This window comes from Nicotiana sylvestris, chromosome 10 (assembly GCF_000393655.2).
Source record: "Nicotiana sylvestris chromosome 10, ASM39365v2, whole genome shotgun sequence".
NCBI lineage: Eukaryota > Viridiplantae > Streptophyta > Magnoliopsida > Solanales > Solanaceae > Nicotiana > Nicotiana sylvestris.
Genome location: NC_091066.1, coordinates 127,330,804 through 127,350,574, shown reverse-complemented (window position 1 = coordinate 127,350,574; position 19,771 = coordinate 127,330,804). Strand labels below are relative to the sequence as shown.

At 36.2% G+C, this 19,771-nt stretch overlaps 1 protein-coding gene across 1 annotated transcript; it reads left to right on the top strand.

Annotated features, from left to right (window-relative positions):
• The first annotated feature begins 4,910 nt into the window (after positions 1-4,910).
• Positions 4,911-11,211, top strand: LOC104243405 (carbonic anhydrase 2-like). The gene is made up of 7 exons (XM_009798585.2): positions 4,911-5,068; positions 5,372-5,420; positions 9,543-9,659; positions 9,832-9,885; positions 10,455-10,540; positions 10,800-10,905; positions 11,044-11,211. Exons 1-7 carry the CDS (start codon positions 4,959-4,961, stop codon positions 11,209-11,211), a joined length of 690 nt encoding a protein of 229 aa, XP_009796887.2. The 5' UTR covers positions 4,911-4,958.
• Positions 11,212-19,771: the final 8,560 nt, after the last annotated feature.

The window sequence follows — 19,771 nt, the reverse complement described above, 5'->3', positions numbered from 1 at the left end:
TTACCCGACCCGTTACCCGGACCAACCCCGACCCCAATACTAAACCAAACGACACCGTTCGTTTAACCTTTGGATCCAGGTCGTTGATCTCGATTGATCTAACGGCCGAGATCAAATCATCCACCCCATATATAAACCTCCATCTCGTACCCCGCCCCCCTATCCAAGCACCCCTCCCTCGTCTTCATCTCCTTCACCTAACCCAAACCCCCACGGAACCCTAGAGCCGCCCCCCTTTCCCCTCACCATAAACCCGGCGGCAAGGACGCCGGTAACCCCCACCTTAACACCCTAGGACCACCTCAACCCCTTGAACATAGATCCACTAACGATGGGTCTCGAATCCTCCCCCACCATCTCGAATCTTCATTTGAAGATTCGAGCCGGACCTTGACCTACACCAAACCACCCCAGATTCACTAGACAATCCACTGACCTCCCTCGTGACCAAACCAAGCTTGGTTTGGTCCGAATCTACCCACAAATCCCAAAAACCCAAATCTGAAGAATCGAACCCTAGAACACAAGAATTTGTGGAGTCTGTTGGATTAAAACGAAAGTTTGGGGTCTAGTAGATCCTAATCGAAGTGTTCTCGTTCGAGAACACCTCGGTTAGGATTTGTCCGACCTCAAATGGGTAAATCAAGTTCGGGCCTGGGTCATCTGTGTTTAAGATTTTCAGGTTTGTTCATTTTTTCCCATTTGTTGTCTATTTTAGTTTAGATTAGTTTATCAGCCTGTTTATTTAGTTTGTTCGTTTATGTTGGGATTTCTGTGGTCAGTTTGTGCTCCATCTTTGTAAAATCTTTTATTTGGTCGATTGTTTATTCTGTTGTGTTGAATCCGTGTAGTAGTATACATATTTCAATTCAATTGATATCGTCGAACCAATAATGCCTGTTGTTTTCCCCTGTATCGTGCAAAATTGTCAAGAATAGTCTATGCCCTATTTATGTTTGTTTGGTCGATTGTTTGTTCTATGTTATAATTAGTATAGTCGAGTCGATATACGTCGTCAATTAGTTTCAGTTGGAATGATCGCAATTCGACTCATGCTATTTTTGAATTACTGAAGCATTGTGAATCAACTTAGTTTGTTCATTGTCACTGTGTATCAATTTGAATCAGAAACATCTAAGGGTGGGGTTATAGTTGCAGTTCAGACTTTGGTTTAAATTGGTGGCATGTGTATTCTTGGGCAGCATGTGCACTATGGTTCTTTAATAATTAGAGCAAATGGGACAGCATGTGCTGTCAGGCCATCTTCAAGCTGCCCATACCCTTGTTTTAGTTTAATAAGATAATAAAAGGGCTGTCAGGGAATCTCATGGGGTGGTTCTACTTTTAAAAGTTTGAGTGGAAAAACAGCAGAAAAGGAGGGAGTCTGAATGGTTTTACAGGTTGTGACTGGTCTGGGAAAAGTTATAAATAGGGGGATTTCCATTAGAAGGAGGAGAACAGATAGAAAAGGGGGAGACATATACACATACAGATACACACACACAAAAGAGAGAAGGAGGAGGAAAGAAAACAATTTCTGAATTTAAAAGATTCAATCAGGCAATAGAAAGGGCAGGGTTTTAGTTATGAAACTCAGCAAAAGAAGTTCTAAAAATTAAAAAGAGATAGTTCTGAAAATCAAAGAGAATTCAGAAATCAGGGGGAGATAGACAGGCATATACAGAGACACACATTGAGAGGGGCATATATACAGGAGACAGATAAAGAAAACAAACAGATAGATAGAGGAGGATAGATAGAAAATAGATAGACAAAAATTAGAAATTGTTCTTCCATTGTTGTCTTGATTTCACTTGTTTCGACCTGTTTGATCAACACTGATTTTTCCCAAGTCCCAACTGAGTTTACTGGTTGTTTGTTTCCTTGGTTTGTTTCTGGATTTGGCCTATCTGGGGTTTTTGATTCTACTCCACTGTTCGTTGCTGTCATTTTGCTACTGCTTTCCATCGGATATAGTTGTATCCTTGCACTGGATTTGTTCTGCTGTTATTTGTTGCTACTACTGCTCGTTGCTCTTATTTGTGGTCACTGCTGCCATCTGAGTTGTTGCTGACTTTCTGCTTCCATTTTCTTCTTTGCATTTCAGCATCCAGGTACACATTTTCGAATCTCACATTGATGTAACAATAACAATGAGTTGAAATGAAAGACGCGAAGAACTTTTAGTCATTCGGTGCTGCACCTATAGTCTTATAAAGTGTTAGTAAATTTGTGCAAGCCTTTAGATTGTAACTTGATAGGAGGATACAACAGTTAGTTTTATATTTAATTGAAAACTTGGTTTGTTTAATTATCTTGATTTACAATGGTTTAGTTTGTTTAGTTGTGCGTATGATGTAATTATGTAACTCGTGGAATGCACGAGTTATTTGTACACCAATAACTAGACTTCATTTTTAGTTATATTCTGTATGTATAAGATAGATTGCTACTAACTTGGACAGACACAATATAGCTTTAAACCATTTAATTTAACTCCGTCACGTCCGAATTCCATTAGGCAGTTTCGAATTCAACTAGTAGCATCTTCTAATAAATAGCCGATTTCATTAATCGAGCCCAAATAAGTTAGTTTAAATTCGAATTTGAAGAACATTTAGTGTAAGTGTAGTATTTGTTATTAATCTTGTTTGCAATCTCCTTTAGCAAATTAAATGCATAATCACTCGTTGAGATAAGGCATGAGATAATTCCCACCTCATAAACAACCAATCAGATAATTAAACAAGAATCCGGAATCGGCCAAGCATGCAATTTACTTAGAATGTAATTTCTTTCTCCATTCATTAGAGACGAACATAATAAAGATGTAATCATTGTAGGTTTACCTGCTTCACAAAATGAGACGAGTCTCGCCAAATGAGAGACACAAACTGTGGGGCCCTCATAAGTGTATATATATTAAATACTTAGAATTTGGGATGGACTGTTTAGTGAATTTCACTGTCTTCCCCAAAGATAATAACGCGTTAGTCTCTTTAGGCGCGACTTAATTAAATTACATTCTTAAATTCGGGTGCGCATTTATGTGACCCAAATTCAAATCTCAACGGAGTCAAAATGTGTTAACAACTACGGGTGTATTGATTGTGACGTGGTTCGAGATGCATTTTCATGACGTTGCAATTCTATAAAAATAAATGATAATAATAAAAGCGATTTTAAATTCAATAAAAGCACATAAGTCACAACATGTATTTAAATCAGATACTTAGCCATTATAACAATTTAAGCGACTGTGCTAGAACCACGGGATTCGAGGGTGCCTAACACCTTCCCTCGGGTCAGCAGAATTCCTTACTTAGAATTTCTGGTTCGCAGACTTCATTTGGAAAAGTCGAAAATTTCCTCGATTTGGGATTCAAGATAAACTGGTGACTTGGGATACCAAAAACCAAACTTTTCCCAACTGGCGACTCTGAATTAAATAAATAATCTCATTTCGAATATTGTCACTTAAATTGGAAAAACTCCCCTCGCGCATTTAACCCTTCGGGGCGGGCGCGCAAAAAGGAGGTGTGACACGCCTAAGTTCCAAATTACGATATAGATCTACTGGGACCGTTAAAATACTTATCCGGGTTCATTTATACAAAGTGTTGACTATAGTCAACTCGAATTATTTTTAAGGCAAAATTTATACTTTCTTCAATCATTCACATAAAGTCTTTTGGAATAAGACATAGACCGCGCACCAAATTGAGAGATAATCGAGGTTTCGAAACACTGAAATAAAGGTTAAAACTCAAAATAACATGTCGGTCATCACATCATTTGTATCTTTTCCCTTTATTTTTACTTTGTAATGTTTCAAAATAGTTGGACGTGATACTTTGATTCATTATTCAAAAAAACAAATTAAAATCCCATTTTACCACTATATACTATTACAATTTACTATATGATTCACTGTTCAAGACGTACGACTTTTAGACCCCAAGCTTTAGTGTCATAGAAAATGTGAAACGAGTTTAAATTTTAACGGTACTTTATCCCCCAATAAAATGGTACCATTATTATTGAGGAGTGGATACAGGTTTTTAAAATATTTTAAGATAAATTTACAAATCATAATATCTTTTTTGTAGTTCCTAATTATGTAATGTTTTCAAAGAATCAACTAGTACATCAATTTGGAATAAACACAAAAAATTAATCCGTCAAATCTCATATATACGTTATCGTTATTGGGATTTGAGAAGTTTTGATGTAGCATTATATGATTAGTCAAATACAATAATCATATATGCATGGGATCACACAACATGGGAAAGCTGTATTTTATATTAAACAAATGCGCTCGTGCCTACGCGTGCCCACGTCTCAGTTATGACCTTCTAACCATGTGATTTTCCCTACCAAAACTCAGCAAACAAACCAATTTAGTTTCACTCGTTTATTTCATGCTGCATTGTTTACTACTATATATAGTAGTTCTATGTTTGAAAGTTTAATTCAAACTTGTTAAAGACTAGCTAGAAAACACGGTTGATTAGATAAATTTCAAGATCCATGTCATCGTCGTTACTCGTTACTGTGGTAGTAGTTACAAATTCCTTCAGAACAATGTCCAAAAGGAACTGTGAATGCATGTATGTAGATGGATGTACAATTAAACAACATCGACGTATTAACGACAGTTGCGGAGGCAAGACTTTTGCTAAGGGGCTTCAAAAAGGAACAAGTTAAAAAATTTAATGAGATTGTTTTTAATATTTTGTTTATCGTTAGACATGTTATTATCATTTTTGGACCAAAACTCTTAACTTAGTATGATATATACTATCCGCTTATTTTTTCTGATAGACCTTATATCATTAAGAGTTTATGTACATTCTTGTTATGTAGTTTTTTTTTTATACTTATCAACTTATTATGTGTGACTTTATTCTCACGGCCAATTGACAACTATCTCTCATGGTTTGCAGGTCAAGAAAATGGCTGAGGAATCATATGAAAACGCCACTAATGGAGGAGCAAAGAAAGAGTTTAACCCGGATGAGAGGATCCGCTCCGGATTCGCTTACTTCAAGACTGAGAAATATGAGTAAGTTATTACTCTGCCGTAAAAGGCATAAAAAGATTGTCCGAATCTTCGGTTTTGAGAGGGGAAAGGAAGTCATTGTAACAGCATTATATATGTTCCAGATGTTCAGGTTTTTATGATAATAGAAATACAAAAGTAAAGATCTGAAATGTCGTTTAGATTCTTTTTTTTTTTCCGAAAAAAAAAACAATATTCTTCTTATTTGAACAGTTTCTTCTAGTCTTTTGTGTAATCTTTTTTTGCCAAAACTAACCTTGTAAATTCAGCATTTCTAACCTTTCAACTTGCATTTTCTTTTTGCAGCAAAGATCCCGAGTTGTACGATGAGCTCGCAAAAGATCAAAGCCCAAAGGTAAATAATAATCTATACTATATTAAAAGTATGAATACTCTTAATAAAATGTTGTTCGTCTTTTTACCTTTTAAAAATAAATTTAGTATTTGAAAAAATTATAATTTCAGTTATCCTAATATTTAGGAATTTAAAATCAATTAAATTTTTTTATTCAATCTTTCCTTATTGAATTAGGTCCTAATATTTAGAATTTAAAATTCAATTGAGATTTTACCTCAAATAAGAAAAGGATCCCTTTTAAAAATAAATAGTACTATTTCATATTATTTTACAACTCTGACAGATCTAATATAATACCTTTATATAGTACGAATGAAATATATAAACAGAAATATAATAGGCAAACCGATTTGATTTTATCAAAGTAGGACTTAATTTGTAGAGGTTTTGAGTTTTGACTCTATTAAATTTGGGTCACGACGCATATAAATTAACCTTTCGAAAGTTCCACAGTGCCATTTTCTTGAAATCTCTCAAGATTCAAACAGAGAGAAGTGAAATGTTATCCCCTCAGATTATAACAATTTTTACACCAATAAAGTATTCTTTAATTTTATTGTAGTATTTTATAACGTTTTATGAATATGCTGAGTTTCTTCGTTATACAAACTGAGAAGTTGACAACCCTCGTATATATGAGCCCAAGTTGTGACGACCCAAAGGGTCATTACCTGTTTTCTTACTCATTATGTGCTTTCGAGACCTTGAAAACCTCATCTAGAGTCGCTTCAATTTGCGTGCGCAGTCTGGGCGCGTAGCCGTAAAGCTTAAATATGAAATTCTGTGAAAAATGTTAAGTCTTGACTTTAAAATGAATAAATTTGACTTCGGTCAACATTTTGGGTAAACGGACCCGGACCCGTAATTTAACTGTCCCGGAGGGTCCGTAGGAAAACATGGGACTTGGGCGTATGCCCGGAATCGGAATCCGAGGTCCCTAGCCCGAGAAATGAATTTTTAAGTGAAATTATTTAAGGAAATTCGAAGTGAAAACTGATTAGAAAGCAATGGTATTGGGCCCATATTTTGGTTTCAGCACCCGGTACAGGTCTTATATATGACTTAAGTCATTCCTGTGAAATTTGGTTAAAAACGGACGCCGTTTTACGTGATCCGGACCTTAATTGAGAAATTTGATGTTTAAAAGAGTTTTGAGAAATTTTATTGATCTCGAGGTTTAATTCAATGCTCGTGATATTATTTTGGTCATTTGAGTACACAAATATGTCCGTAGGATATTTTTGAGGTTGTGTGTATACTTGGGTTGGAGTTTCAAGGGCTCAGGTGAGTTTCGAGTGGGCTCCGGAATGCCTTAGGCTTAGAAAGTCAGATGTTGCAGGTTCAGGAAGTTGAAGTCTCTGAACTCTCTAGTGCGGTCCGCGAGAAATCGCGTGTGACCGCGGAGGGGCCAGCGCGGTTGCGGTCACCTTTGTGCGGTCCGCGGTGGAGGCTGTGCGGCCGCAATCGCCTTTGTGCGGTCCGCCTAGGGTGCTAAACTGCAGGTCTTCAGGGAGAGGCCAGCGCGATCGTGGTCGCCTTTGTGCGATCCGCGGTGGAGGCTGTGCGGCCGCGGTCCATTTGATGCGGTCCGCACTGGGGGTTTGAGAGGGGTATAAATAAACGAGAATTTCAATTATTTTTCACTTTTCAAAACCCCAAAACATAAGAGGCGATTTTTCAAACAACATTTCTTCTCCAAAACGTTGGTAAGTGATTTCTAACTCATTCTCTTCACTCCTTAATATCTTTTAACATGATTTCAACTTCAAATCAAACATTTTCATGGGGGAAATTGGGTGTTTTGGGTAGAACCTAGGTTTTCTAAAATTGGGGATTTGGACCTCAATTTGAGGTCCGATTTCAAAACAAATTATGTATTTTGATTCGTGGGAGAATGGGTAATCGGGTTTTGGACCGAACCTCGGGTTTCGACCACGTGGGCCCGGGGGTGATTTTTGACTTTTGGGTAAAACTTTAGAAAACTCATTTTTATGCATTGGGGTTGATTCATTTAGCACCTATTGATGTAATTAAGTAACTTGTGACTAGATTCGAGTGGATTTGTGGTGGAATCAAGGGGTAATGCTATAGTTGAGACTTGAGTGGTGATCAAGGCATCGAGGTAAGTGTTGGTCCAACCCTAGCTTGAGGGATTAGGAGTTGAGTCATACTTGCTTCTTGTTTCTTGTTGAGTACGACGTATAGGCATGGTGACGAGTATTTATACGTTGGTGTCTAGCATAACCGTGAGTCTTAAATTGGAAGTTGTTGTGTTCTTGAATGACACTTGGGTGTTTTACTTAATGATCTTCTATGATTGAGCATTCTCAATAATTAAACTGAGTACAAGTTGAGTTGAGGTTGGTTATAGTTGATTCTCCCTTGCCGGGATGACTAATTCAATATTGTTGTTCCCTTGCTGGGCAAATTATAACATTGTTGTGTTCCCTTGCCGGGAAGTTATTATATTATTTATATTCCCTTGCCGGAATTTCTTGTGATTGTGTGATGAAATGTAAAAGGGAGCGGGTGGTACGTCTACCACAAGATATAATGAAATAGGAGCGGGTGGTACGCCTACCACAAGATATAATAAAATGGGAGCGGGTGGTACGCCTACCACAAGATATAATGAAATGGGAGCGGGTGGTACACCTACCACGAGATATAATGAAATGGAAGCGGGTGGTACGCTTACCACAAGATATACTGAAATGGGAGCAGGTGGTATGCCTACCACAAGATATGAGAAATGGGATCGGGTTGCACGCCTGCAACAAGATGAAAGTAAAATTTGCCTTATTTCCCTTTGGTATTCTGTTTTATCTGCTACCTCCGGAGCATGCTTCCCCTTTCCCAACTTTGATTGCTTATTACCTGTTTACTTTTCCGCCATATAATATATAACTGCACAGGTTTAACTGGAGTCTGGTCCTAGCCTCGTCACTACCTCGCCGGGGTTAGGCCAGACACTTACCAGCACATGGGGTCGGTTGTGCTAATACTACACTCTGTGCTCTTTTGCACAGATCCAGGTCTTGGACAACAGCAGTAGCGCGGGAGCCAGCTTTCAGTCCAGTGAGACGCCGAGGTAGCTTTGCAAGCGTCCGCAGGCCCGACGTCTCCTCTATCTTTATTTCAGTCTGTTATTTCATGTATTCGAGACAAACAGTTTATATTTTTCTTTCAAACGGTTGTATTTAGTACTCTTAGAAGTTCGTGAGTAATGTGACATCAGTTCTTGGGTAGAGGCATATGTTGATTTTCGTATTATTGTTTAGTTTCTTTAATTTAAGTCTTCCGTACATTTATTAAATTCCGTTGTTTTTATGTTATCACTGATAATTGTTAAAAGAAGTGATTTGTTAATGAAGTAAGCTGTTAAGGATTGACTTGCCTAACTCACATTAGTAGGTGCCATCACGACTCCCAAAGGTGGAAAATCCGGGTCGTGACACAAGCTAAGTAACGTCTATGTTCATTTCTTATAAACGAGGTAAGACTATATTGAGTTCAACTTTAAAGAGCAAAGGTGTCACTTATTTAAGACAATATTGATATATACTGTAGTTTAGTCTCTGTATATGAACTGATTTTTTTTCCCTCAATATATTGACCATGATTGAGGATTTTTATGTGGAAGTTTTTTTTCCTTATTGAGTTAGCTATATAGAATTAATATTCATTTTCAAAACTCATATTATTATTTATTTATTTTGTTTTTATTCATTTAGATAAGATCCACGCATAAGCAAATACTATTGACTACTAGTAGTAAATAGTTACACAGCAGTAGTTGAGAGTTTATAATTCATTGATCATGCACTTGGTTGATGGGGTAATTTTCACAGATCTTATGTGTATTAAAGTATGAGTATCGTTTTAGGATAGAACAATTTAACTTATATACATCAATAATGAAAAAATAATTATATGGATTGTAGCTGATTTTCTGTTTTAAGCTTATTTTCCAAGTAACTAATTTCACTTCTTCTAATTATCCTTTGGTTGACCTCACAATAACAAATATAAAATTCTTAGTAAAAATCTTGTCCCCGTTTCTCAACATATTTAGGCAATTAATAAATGCTTATAATTTCTCAATAAAAAAATATGCAGTTTTTGGTATTCGCCTGCTCCGACTCTAGAGTGTACCCATCCCACATACTTAACTTCCAATCAAGGGAGGCTTTTCTTGTTCGTAATATAGCCAACATGGTCCCTCCTTATGACCATGTAAATTATATTATCGTCTCGGTCAATTGTATATCAATATATGTCTGTGCTAATTAGTAGTCAAAAAATTTGACGGACGTTACTATTTATTTTCTTCTGCCTTGTGTGGAACAAGAAAATTACAACTTAAATTATATTCTTTGTAATATTTCCGAATATTATACGAGTACAGATTAAATATTCTGGAGCTGGGGCATCTATTGAATATGAAATTGTCCACTTCAAGGTTAATCTTTTTAACACTTATGGCGTCGTTAATTCCGAATATTATACGAGTACAGATAACACTTGCTTTCATTGTTTATACATAATCGATAATACTTGCTTTCGGTATTTGTACAAAATTAAATACATGACATGTTCTATTTATATAATGTTTTATCGTACAATCATAATTAAGCTAAAAAACAATTCTACTAATACTTTAAATATTTGTATATCAATGCTTCAATTAATAATACTATCATTCATATTAAGAAATAAAAATGAATATCAAATCACAAACCATAAAGATAAATTTTAACCTCCTATTTCTTTGATATCGAGTACTTGATTGGCTTTTATTTAAGAAAGCTATTTTAATATTTACTGACACAGATAAACTTAAGTATTTTATCCCGTGCTTGATAGAAATAAAAAATATATTACATTACATTTGTTCATAATTTCATGCTTCACTAATTAGAGATTTCTTTCCACACTTATTTTAACTTAAAAACCTTTTAAATTGCCTGCATTTTTCTTTTTCTTCCTATCTATTTCTAGTTGTAAATAAAAATTAAACTTGCATTATAGGTGGAGAATATTTTGGTGATGGGGCACAGCTGCTGTGGAGGTATAAAAGGACTCATGTTTATCCCTGATGATGGGTCCATAGACAGGTTGGTTCTTCCTTAGAAGAATTGTCCTAAATAGTCGCTCTGCTTAAATTAAAAATAATTAGCGATTATGTAATATATATATATAATCGTATATAACCAATATATAATTTATATATACCTATAAAGAAAAGTAAAAAATGAATCATCCTGACTATTTGTGTAAATTCATTTCTCTTTTTTGATTCCTGATAATGATTGAGAGTTAAACTGGACTTATTAACATATGCCACGTCTTAAACTTTTATTATGTTGGTTGCAGTGATTTCATCGAAGAATGGGTCAAAATCTGTTCGATATCAAAGGCAAAGGTAAAGAGAGAACATGGCGACAAGGATTTCACTGAACAATGTACAATATTGGAGAAGGTAATTAAAGTAGTAAACTAATTCAACTAGCTATGCTATCTTTTAGTTCAATAATTGAAACTTTACAATTTCGGATACTTAAGAAAATATAAAGTTTAGGATATATATTAAGTTAAATATTTGTGTGACATTGAGCAGGAGGCAGTAAATGAATCACTAGCCAACTTACTGACATATCCATTTGTGAGGGAAGCTGTGATGATCAAAAGCCTTGCTCTGAAAGGTGGACACTACGATTTTGTGAATGGTTCTTTTGAGCTCTGGGATCTTGATGAGTTCAACATTAGCCATTCCGGTTCACTCTAATTCTTGCAAAACTGACACTTTTCATGGAACCTATTGTCCACTATTGTTTCAAGTTTCTCTTCCATTTGTATTTTGATGTAATTGTATTATGGAACCACGTTTGTCACCAATCCTCCCAGACCCCATTTTCGGGAATGCACTAAATATGTTATTGTTGTTGTTGTTTGTCACCAAAATAAAATTTTCTTGGCTCTTTAGGCCTTTTGGGCTTATTCTATGATTTTTCTTGGACTGACACTCATTTCACAATTTTTACTTTGAGATTATTTTTGTCATGATCCGGAGTTTCCATCGTCGGGACCGTGATGACGCTTAACATTTCACTTGCTAGGCAAGCCAATATTAGAGATCATTAAGCCAATCCTTAAACTTTTCAGTTATTAACAACAATTAAACCATAACAAGTTAAAAATAGTGCGAAAACACATAACAATCTTAATATTTATACACAACTACCCTGAATCTGGAATCACAATCCACGAACATCTAAGATTTAACTATAAGTAATTTGTCTGAAGGAAATACAATTGTTTTCGACGCAAAAGAAACAGTAAAGAGAATGTATAGAAAGGGACGCCAGGGCCTGCGAACGCCAACAGGACTACCTTGGGTCTCCAATCAGATGACGTTAGCAGCTAACTCAGGATCAACTCGGTCCAGTACCAAAATCTGCACAGAAAGTATAGAGTGCAGTATTAGTACAACCGACCCTATGTACTAGTAAGTGTCGAGACTAACCTTGGTGAAGTAGTGATGAGGCTAAGATAAGACACCTGCAAATAAATCTGTGCAGTATAACAATATATATACCAATAACAGTTATAAAAGAAACAAGACACGTGATATTGGGAAGGGGACATGCTGAGGGGATCACAAGATAAAGGATCACAATAGAATTAAGGACTTTGATCAACCGATATAATTAGAACAGATAAGGACAAGTAACCATAGCAAAAGAAAGTACACGACATCACCCTTCGTGCTTTTACTCTCAACCTCACCATATGAATCAAATAAAAATGGCATGACATCACCCTTCATGCATTAACTCTCTCATAATATGGCACAACATCACCCTTTGTGCTTAACACTCACAACAAGGCACAACATCACCCTTTGTGCATTAACATTCACAAAATATGGCGCGGCATCACCCTTTGTGCATAAACACTCTCACTCACCAAAACTAGGAACAATGACAACATGGAGATAAAAATATCAAGAACAAGTCTTGCTTCAATATTTGGTTTCACAATATCAACCTCAACTTTGAATCTATACTCAATCAATACCAAAATCCGTAAATATGATAAGAATGATCAACATAACAATAAACTAGTCTAAGCATGAGTAATATGAACACAAAAAGCTACAATTTCATGAATAAGACTCACTCGCTATGACTCGACAATAATGCATGGGTACTCGTCACCTCACTTATACGTTATACTCAACATTCAAACACGTAGCAAAGAGGCAAATAAGATCTAATCCCTCAAGCCAAGGTTAACCACGACACTTACCTCACTCCTATGGCCAAACTCAAAGCTCAACCACAGTTTTTCCCTTCAAACAAGCCTCTGGACCAATAGAATCTAATAAATTACCAACTAAACGATTCAATTTAAGCCTTGGGAACTACCCACGATTGCAAAGGATTCAAATTAAGCCATTTTGAAAAAGTCAAAACAAGGTCAACACCTGGGCCCGCTTGGTCCAAACCCGAAATTCGGACCAAAATTTGATTACCCATTCACCCCCGCGCCCGGAAATATAATTGATTTTGGAATCCGACCTCAATTTGAGGTCTAAATCCCCAATTTTCGAAATTCCTAGTTTCTATCCAAAAATCCCCAATTCCACCATAAAAACCTTAGATTCTAGGTTAAAATCTTGAAAAATATAGTGAAAGAATGAAAGAAACTAGTTTAGAATCATTTACCTATGAGTTGGGAAAAAAAGGTTCTTTGAGAAATCGCTTATTGTGTTTCAGGTTTTAAAAATTTGAAGAATGGAAGAAAAATTCTATCTAAGTCATTTTTACACAGATGTAGATGTTGCAAAGGAGACCTGGGCTTCGCAAATGTGAAGCCCGCAAATGCGAGAAAGGTATCGTAAATGCGAACCTGTCACATTTATGCTGCCTTCGCAAATGCGAACATATTGTTCGCAAATGCGAACATATTGTTCGTAAATGCGATACTAGAGGATCACAAATTTGACCTCCTTCTTCGCAAATGCGAATATGCTTTCTCCCAGACCAACTTCGCAAATGCAGGGTTTTCTTCGCAAATGCGAGGCAGATCTCACAAATGTAAGACCTGCAGATCTGATGCGCACCAACTATGATTTCTACGTTCATTTCACTCTGTAGCCCATCCGAAACTCACCTGAGCACTTGAGGCTCCAAACCAAATATGTACACAAGTCTTAAAACATCATACGAACTTGCTCTTGCGATCAAATCACCAAAACAACACCTAGAACTACCAATTTAGCACCAAATCAAATGCATTTTTCCTGAAAATTTTGAAACTTCTAATTTCTCAACCGGACGTCCGAATCACGTCAGACCAATTCCGTTTCTCACAAAATTTCACAGATAAGTCATAAATATTATATTAGACCGGTATCAGATTCCGGAATCAAAATATGGACCTAGTATCAACAAGGCCAAATATCAATCAATTCGTAAAAACCATTAGATTTTCAGACTTTTAATTTTCAATAAAAATTCATAACTCAAGCTCGGGACCTCCGAATTTGATTCCGGGAATACTCCTTGCCCCGTATTTCAATATGGACCCATCGGGACAATCAAAACACGGATGCGGGTCTGTTTAATCAAAACATTGACCGAAGTCAACTAAAATTAACTTTTAAGCCAAAAATTCTTGTTTTTATCAGTTTTTAGCATATAAGCCTTCCGGGTCAATATCCGGACTCCGCACATAAATTGAGAAGGGTAGAATGAGTTTCTAAAGGCTTCGAAACATAGAGTTTGGTTCTAAATCACAAGATGACCTATCGAGTCATCACAATTTTTGTATATATATACATAATCAGAACAATATTTAATCGGTTTAATTAGGTTTTCCTATTTATAAAAGTAGCTAATGTTTCTTATAATATATATACAAATTCTTTTAAAAACTATAATCTATATACAACTTGAGTATAACTTTTTATTGTACATAATTTGGACAAATGCTATGTAACAACCCGACCGGTCGTTTTGAGCTTTTGCACTGTGCTCGCCAGTTCTCGGGCATAACTAGCCCCTTATGATGTATTATGACTTATATAAATCATCGGTTTTGGTTTTCAATGTAATCAGAATGAATTTAGAAGAACAGTTCTCAAAGTGAAGCTTAAATATTTGAAAGGTTTGACCAAATTTTGACTTGTTAGCATATGATCTCGGATTGGAATTTTTTATGATTTGTTTAGCTTCTTTAGGTGATTTGAGACTTAGGAGCATGATCAGAATGTATTTTGGAGGTCTGTTGAAGGTTTAGGCTTGAATTGGCGAAATTGGAATTTTGGCATTTTCTGGTTGGTAGGTGAGACTTTGATATAGGGGTCGGAACGGAATTCCAAAAGTTGGAGTAGGTACGTTGTGTCATTTGTGATGTGCGTGCAAAATTTCAGGTCATTCGGACGAGGTTTGGTAGACTTTTTGATCGAAAGCAGAATTTGGAAGTTCCTGGAATTCATAGACTTGAATCCGATGTGATTTTGGTGTTTTAATGTTGTTTTGAGCATCACGAAGGTTGGAACAAGTTTGAATGAGGTTATGGGATATGTTGGCATGTTTGGTTTAGGTCCCGAGGGCCTCGAGTGTGTCTCGGGTGGTTAAACGGATCATTTCATATTGATGGAAATTGCAGAAAGACTGTTGTTGGTGTTGCAGGTTTTTGACCTTCGCATTTGCGATGCATTTCCCGCATTCGCGAAGGGTTAGGGTGTGAGACAGTGGAGTGTCGCGCCCCATTTTTTCCATCCTTGCGGAGGGAGGTCCGGGTTTCGACATTCATGGGGGTGCGTTAGGGCACCTAGAGCAATAAACTCTTGGGTTGGTTTGCATTACCAGAGATTAGGGTAAGGGCTCGAAATAACTTCGAGGGGAAGGTGTTAGGCACCCCTCGGTCCACAACTGTAGGTCCCGACCGAACTTATATTTACAAATTAGTCCATATAAACAAGTAAGTTGTAAAGCTTATTGAACAAGTCAAGTAATGAAGTAAAGGTTTGAACAAATTATAAAAACGAAGTTTTAAATAAGGAGAGGATTTGGGGTAAGAAGGGGTCCTAGGTTGTTTATCCAATAGGATCACCTCACGCAATGTCCGGTAAACACTCCTCAATGAGGGGCTACATGTGACATTAATGCGTAGTCATCATATCCCATGTCTACCCTTTCTATCCCCTTATTGGTCATGCAAAGCGAGTGTTTAATCATTGATTCCTATTGCGTGTTGCTACCCGTCCCTACTTAATAGTCTCGGAGGGAGTTGGGACCTCTACCTATAGGTAGTTCTAGATGTACCCCTAAGGTTTTAAAGGCAAAACTCTAAGGCGACAGTCAAAAAGCATCTAAGGCTTTCATATAATGAGAGCAAGTAAAAGGCTCATAGTTTCCTCCGCAAACAAGCAAGCATGCAGCACGACTCAACCACAAGTAAGGTCTTTAGTAATCAAAGTCCTAAAGCAGGATTTCTAAGTGATTATGCAGAAATAAACCACTTTCAGATACAGAAGTCATAACATTATTAGCTGCCTAGGACCTCTTTTTTAAAAGCTTATTAGAATTCAGAGACGTGGAGTGACAGAAACAGCTTCAGAGAAATGCAAGTTTTGAAAATGCCTTAAGGCTTGCATATATGTAAAACTGTGTCTATGTTAATGGAAAAACAGACAAATTTTCGAAATAGAACCTTTCAACACCTATAGGCATAATATCTAACGGGATTAAAGAAATTATGAAAGGACTAGTTTTAGAGAGTTATCACTTGACAAGGCTAGTTTTAAGAAGTAAACTAGGTGAGATAAAATCGACTCATTAGGATAATTAGATTGTCAGACATAATTGCGAGTAGAAGTCCCTATAGGCATGGTATCTAGGCGTGTTACTGGTTTTAGGCAATTTGCAGTAACTTATTGAATCAGAATTATGTCCTATTGGCATGGTATTGAATTAGTTTAAAACATGATGTCTTGGAACCTGGAAACATGGTTTTTAACATAACAAATGCAGGATTTGTGAACATGGTTTATATCTAATGCAAATGACATTAAAAGTGAAAACCTATAGACATGATGTCTATTATGCAAAATGAAATCAGATTCAATAAAAGTCACACCCTATGAACATGTTTTCTATTGAGTAAAGTAGGTAGATTTGAAAGTAAAATCCTAAGAGCAGGATTTCTACCCATATTACCACACAAAGTATACATCTACCACCCCTTTTACTAAATTCCCCTGAATATCTATTTACAAAATATTACAAGCCAACAAATGAATTACATAAATGAAATAGATAACTAAGAAACTAATCTATAAGGAGCTTGCAATCAGGCCCAAGTTTCCCAACACCTCCAATGGTCTTTCAAACATCATCTCCATAGACAAATCAGGGTCTAGGTGCATCAAAGTTCCTTAAGGGTCTCAAGAACCCTGGGCAATGCTTATACCTAGACTTAGTAGCCAAGCATTAAACCAATGCAGTGTGGAAAGCCAGCCTCAGTATGCTAGAGTTCCAAGGGTTTTCAAGAGGATCCCAAGGCAGTACACATACTATAGGGGGCAGAACTTATTAACTAAGAGTAGAGTGAAAGTGCAGGACATATGTTTGAAAGAAGTTTATTAAAGACTAGACTTAAAGGTTTGTTTTGAAAGAAAATAGAGGTTGTTTGAAAGAGGTTGGAGTAGTAAACAGAGTTCAAACTCTTCAGGATAAGACCACACACAACAAGTTCACGGAATCTAAATGTATTCTGTAATTACACAGGGGTTAAGGGGTTTGAGGACACACAGACATTGCCTGCAGACACATGACCCCAACAGGAGTATTAGGACTGGTATGGACATGCTCAGAGATAGCTTGACACTGGAATAATCACAAACCAGTCATGAGGAACATAAACATTTAGAGGGGAATAGGGATTTGGGATTCACAAAATGGTAAGTGCACAGTAGGTAAAGGAAAACAATTGTCCAGACATGCTTGAATCACACAAGGGAATACATGAGCTTAAAGGGAGGGGTGTCATACTAGCATGTTTAACTACAAACTGCACAACAAAACCATAAGTAAAAGCAGGCTAGAAATAAAAGAAACTGAAACAAGAAAAGAAACATGTTGTTGTTGTGGCTATAAATTAAACTAGGACATACCAATGAATATAGAAGTAAGCAGAATGAAAGAACCAAAGAGCACAAATGATTAGCCTTGTCTTGCAACCGGCTAATAGTAATAGAATAACAAAGAGATTTTAAATAAGAGAGGGTTTTTTTGGAAGCCAAGTGTGTCTTGTTTGTGAAAGACTTAGGGTATTTATAATTGAAAGTAGATAACAGAATAAGGTAAAAAACATAGTAGTATACCAATTTAAGAACTCAAAATCAATCACTTAGAATATCAAGGAAGTACTTCTTTGAGTTAGGGGAATCAAGGTCAAACGGAAAGATTCAATACCATATAAGGGGAAGGAGGAATCAGTGCATAAGTAAACATGGAAAGGAGCCAGAGTCCATTAGGCATAAAGTAGTCGATTAGGACCAAATTCAGAAAGACCCAGTTAAGGAAAGACTAAGTAAAACCAAGTATCATAGTAAATAAGGTAATAAAATCAGTGAATTCAAACAAATGAGTAGAATTCTAGGGCCTTGAAGGAAAATCTTTCAATTACCAACAATTAAGGAAAATCAGAATCAATTATGAGGGGTCATGATTCTGCGTGTTTCAACATATAAATAGAGACGAATGAATAGAAGTAGCAAATAAAACAAGGTCAATTATATAGGCAGAAAGAAATAAAAGATGAGCAAACACAATCATATAGAGGTTATGTAAGTAGGCTGGAGATTCAGCAGAACATATTTGAAGCATGGTGACCACGAGAAATTAACAAGACCAAAGCAAAGAAAGTTATGCTAACAGACAAAGCCTAGGCAAAGAGAATCATGCTAACACACAGAACCAAAGTGAAGAAAATCATGCTCACACACAGAAGAAAGTAAGTGGAATCATGCTAACATACATAAAAAACAAAGAAAATCAGGCTAACACACAGAAACAAGTAAATAAAATCATGCTAACTCACAGAAACAAGTAAAGAAAATCTTTTAAAAAATAGGGCTTTTTAATAGAGTAGAGTTAAAAAGCAGTAGGAACATAAAATCGGTCAAAATAAACAAGGGAAAAAGGTTTAATCATGAAGAAATCGGTTGAACCAGGTATAGAAAGAATTCCGAGAAAATCCTAGTTTTCAAAGAAAGTAAGAACGGTTTAGACTAGAGGATCTTTCAGAAAAAAGCTCGAAAATAAGCAAATCATAGAAGGAAACAAGTTTAAAGCATGAAAATAACACAGATATGAGAGATCCAGAAGAGAGTTAGGGTTTCAAAGGAAACCTAAGTAGAAATCGAAAGAACCTGTTGCAACTTCATGAATCGTAACACACATGGTGTAATTTTGCTCAAAACAATATCAGAGAAGCCTTGAACAGCAGAATCAGAAACCCTAGGTTCAAATCGACATGGCCCAGGACTCTTGAATGCCTTAGAGATGATACGCAGGGTGATGAGAATGACCATTGGAAGCTTGGGGTTTGAGAGATAGTCACCGGAGATGACCGGAGAAGGAGTTGAGTGGAGGATTCTACGGTTATGTTTGAGAGAAGAGTGGAGATGAGAGAGAATATGAAGCTGGTGTCTTTGAAAAAGTGACTTAGGGTTAGGGGTCGTTTGAAAATTAAAAAGGAAAGTAATTATTTGGACCGTTGATGTGGGAGATCAACGGTGAGGATTAAAACGGGTAGGTGGGTTCGGGGTTTGGGTAAGGATTAATAGGGTATGGGTCGGGTGATTTGGGTGTGAAATTGGGTTGGAAAGGGGTCCAATTTTGGCGATAATTGAAAGCCAAATTTGGATGTTATTTAAATAGCCAATTTTCCCCTATTTAATTTATAAAAAATAATAGGTAATTTATGGAAAATAAATTAAGGTACCAAAATGATTTAAAATACATAATTAACAATTTAAAAATATAGGATCTAATTTTATGCATATAAACATAATTATATCTAAAAATGGGCTAACATTGCAATTATATGCAATTTAGCTTTAAAAATACCAAATGTAATAATACATAAAAATTACATTAGCCATATTTTGGCATAAATATAGAAATTAAATAAAATGAATTATCAAAACAATGATTTTGGAAATACTTATTGGGGTTTTATGGATAAAAAGGGAGAATAAATCAATTAAAACCCTTAAATTATGGGAAAAATAATAAAAACCTTGGGAATCCTTATGTATGTGTGTGTGT

Excerpts from the sequence above, each read along its gene's own strand:
- LOC104243405 (XM_009798585.2), top strand. The coding sequence starts at position 4,959 with ATGGCTGAGGAATCATATGAAAACGCCACTAATGGAGGAGCAAAGAAA. Across the intron at positions 9,660-9,831 it reads TGGTCCCTCCTTATGACCAT|ATTAAATATTCTGGAGCTGG; the intron begins GTAAATTATATT and ends ATACGAGTACAG. Across the intron at positions 10,906-11,043 it reads AATGTACAATATTGGAGAAG|GAGGCAGTAAATGAATCACT; the intron begins GTAATTAAAGTA and ends GACATTGAGCAG.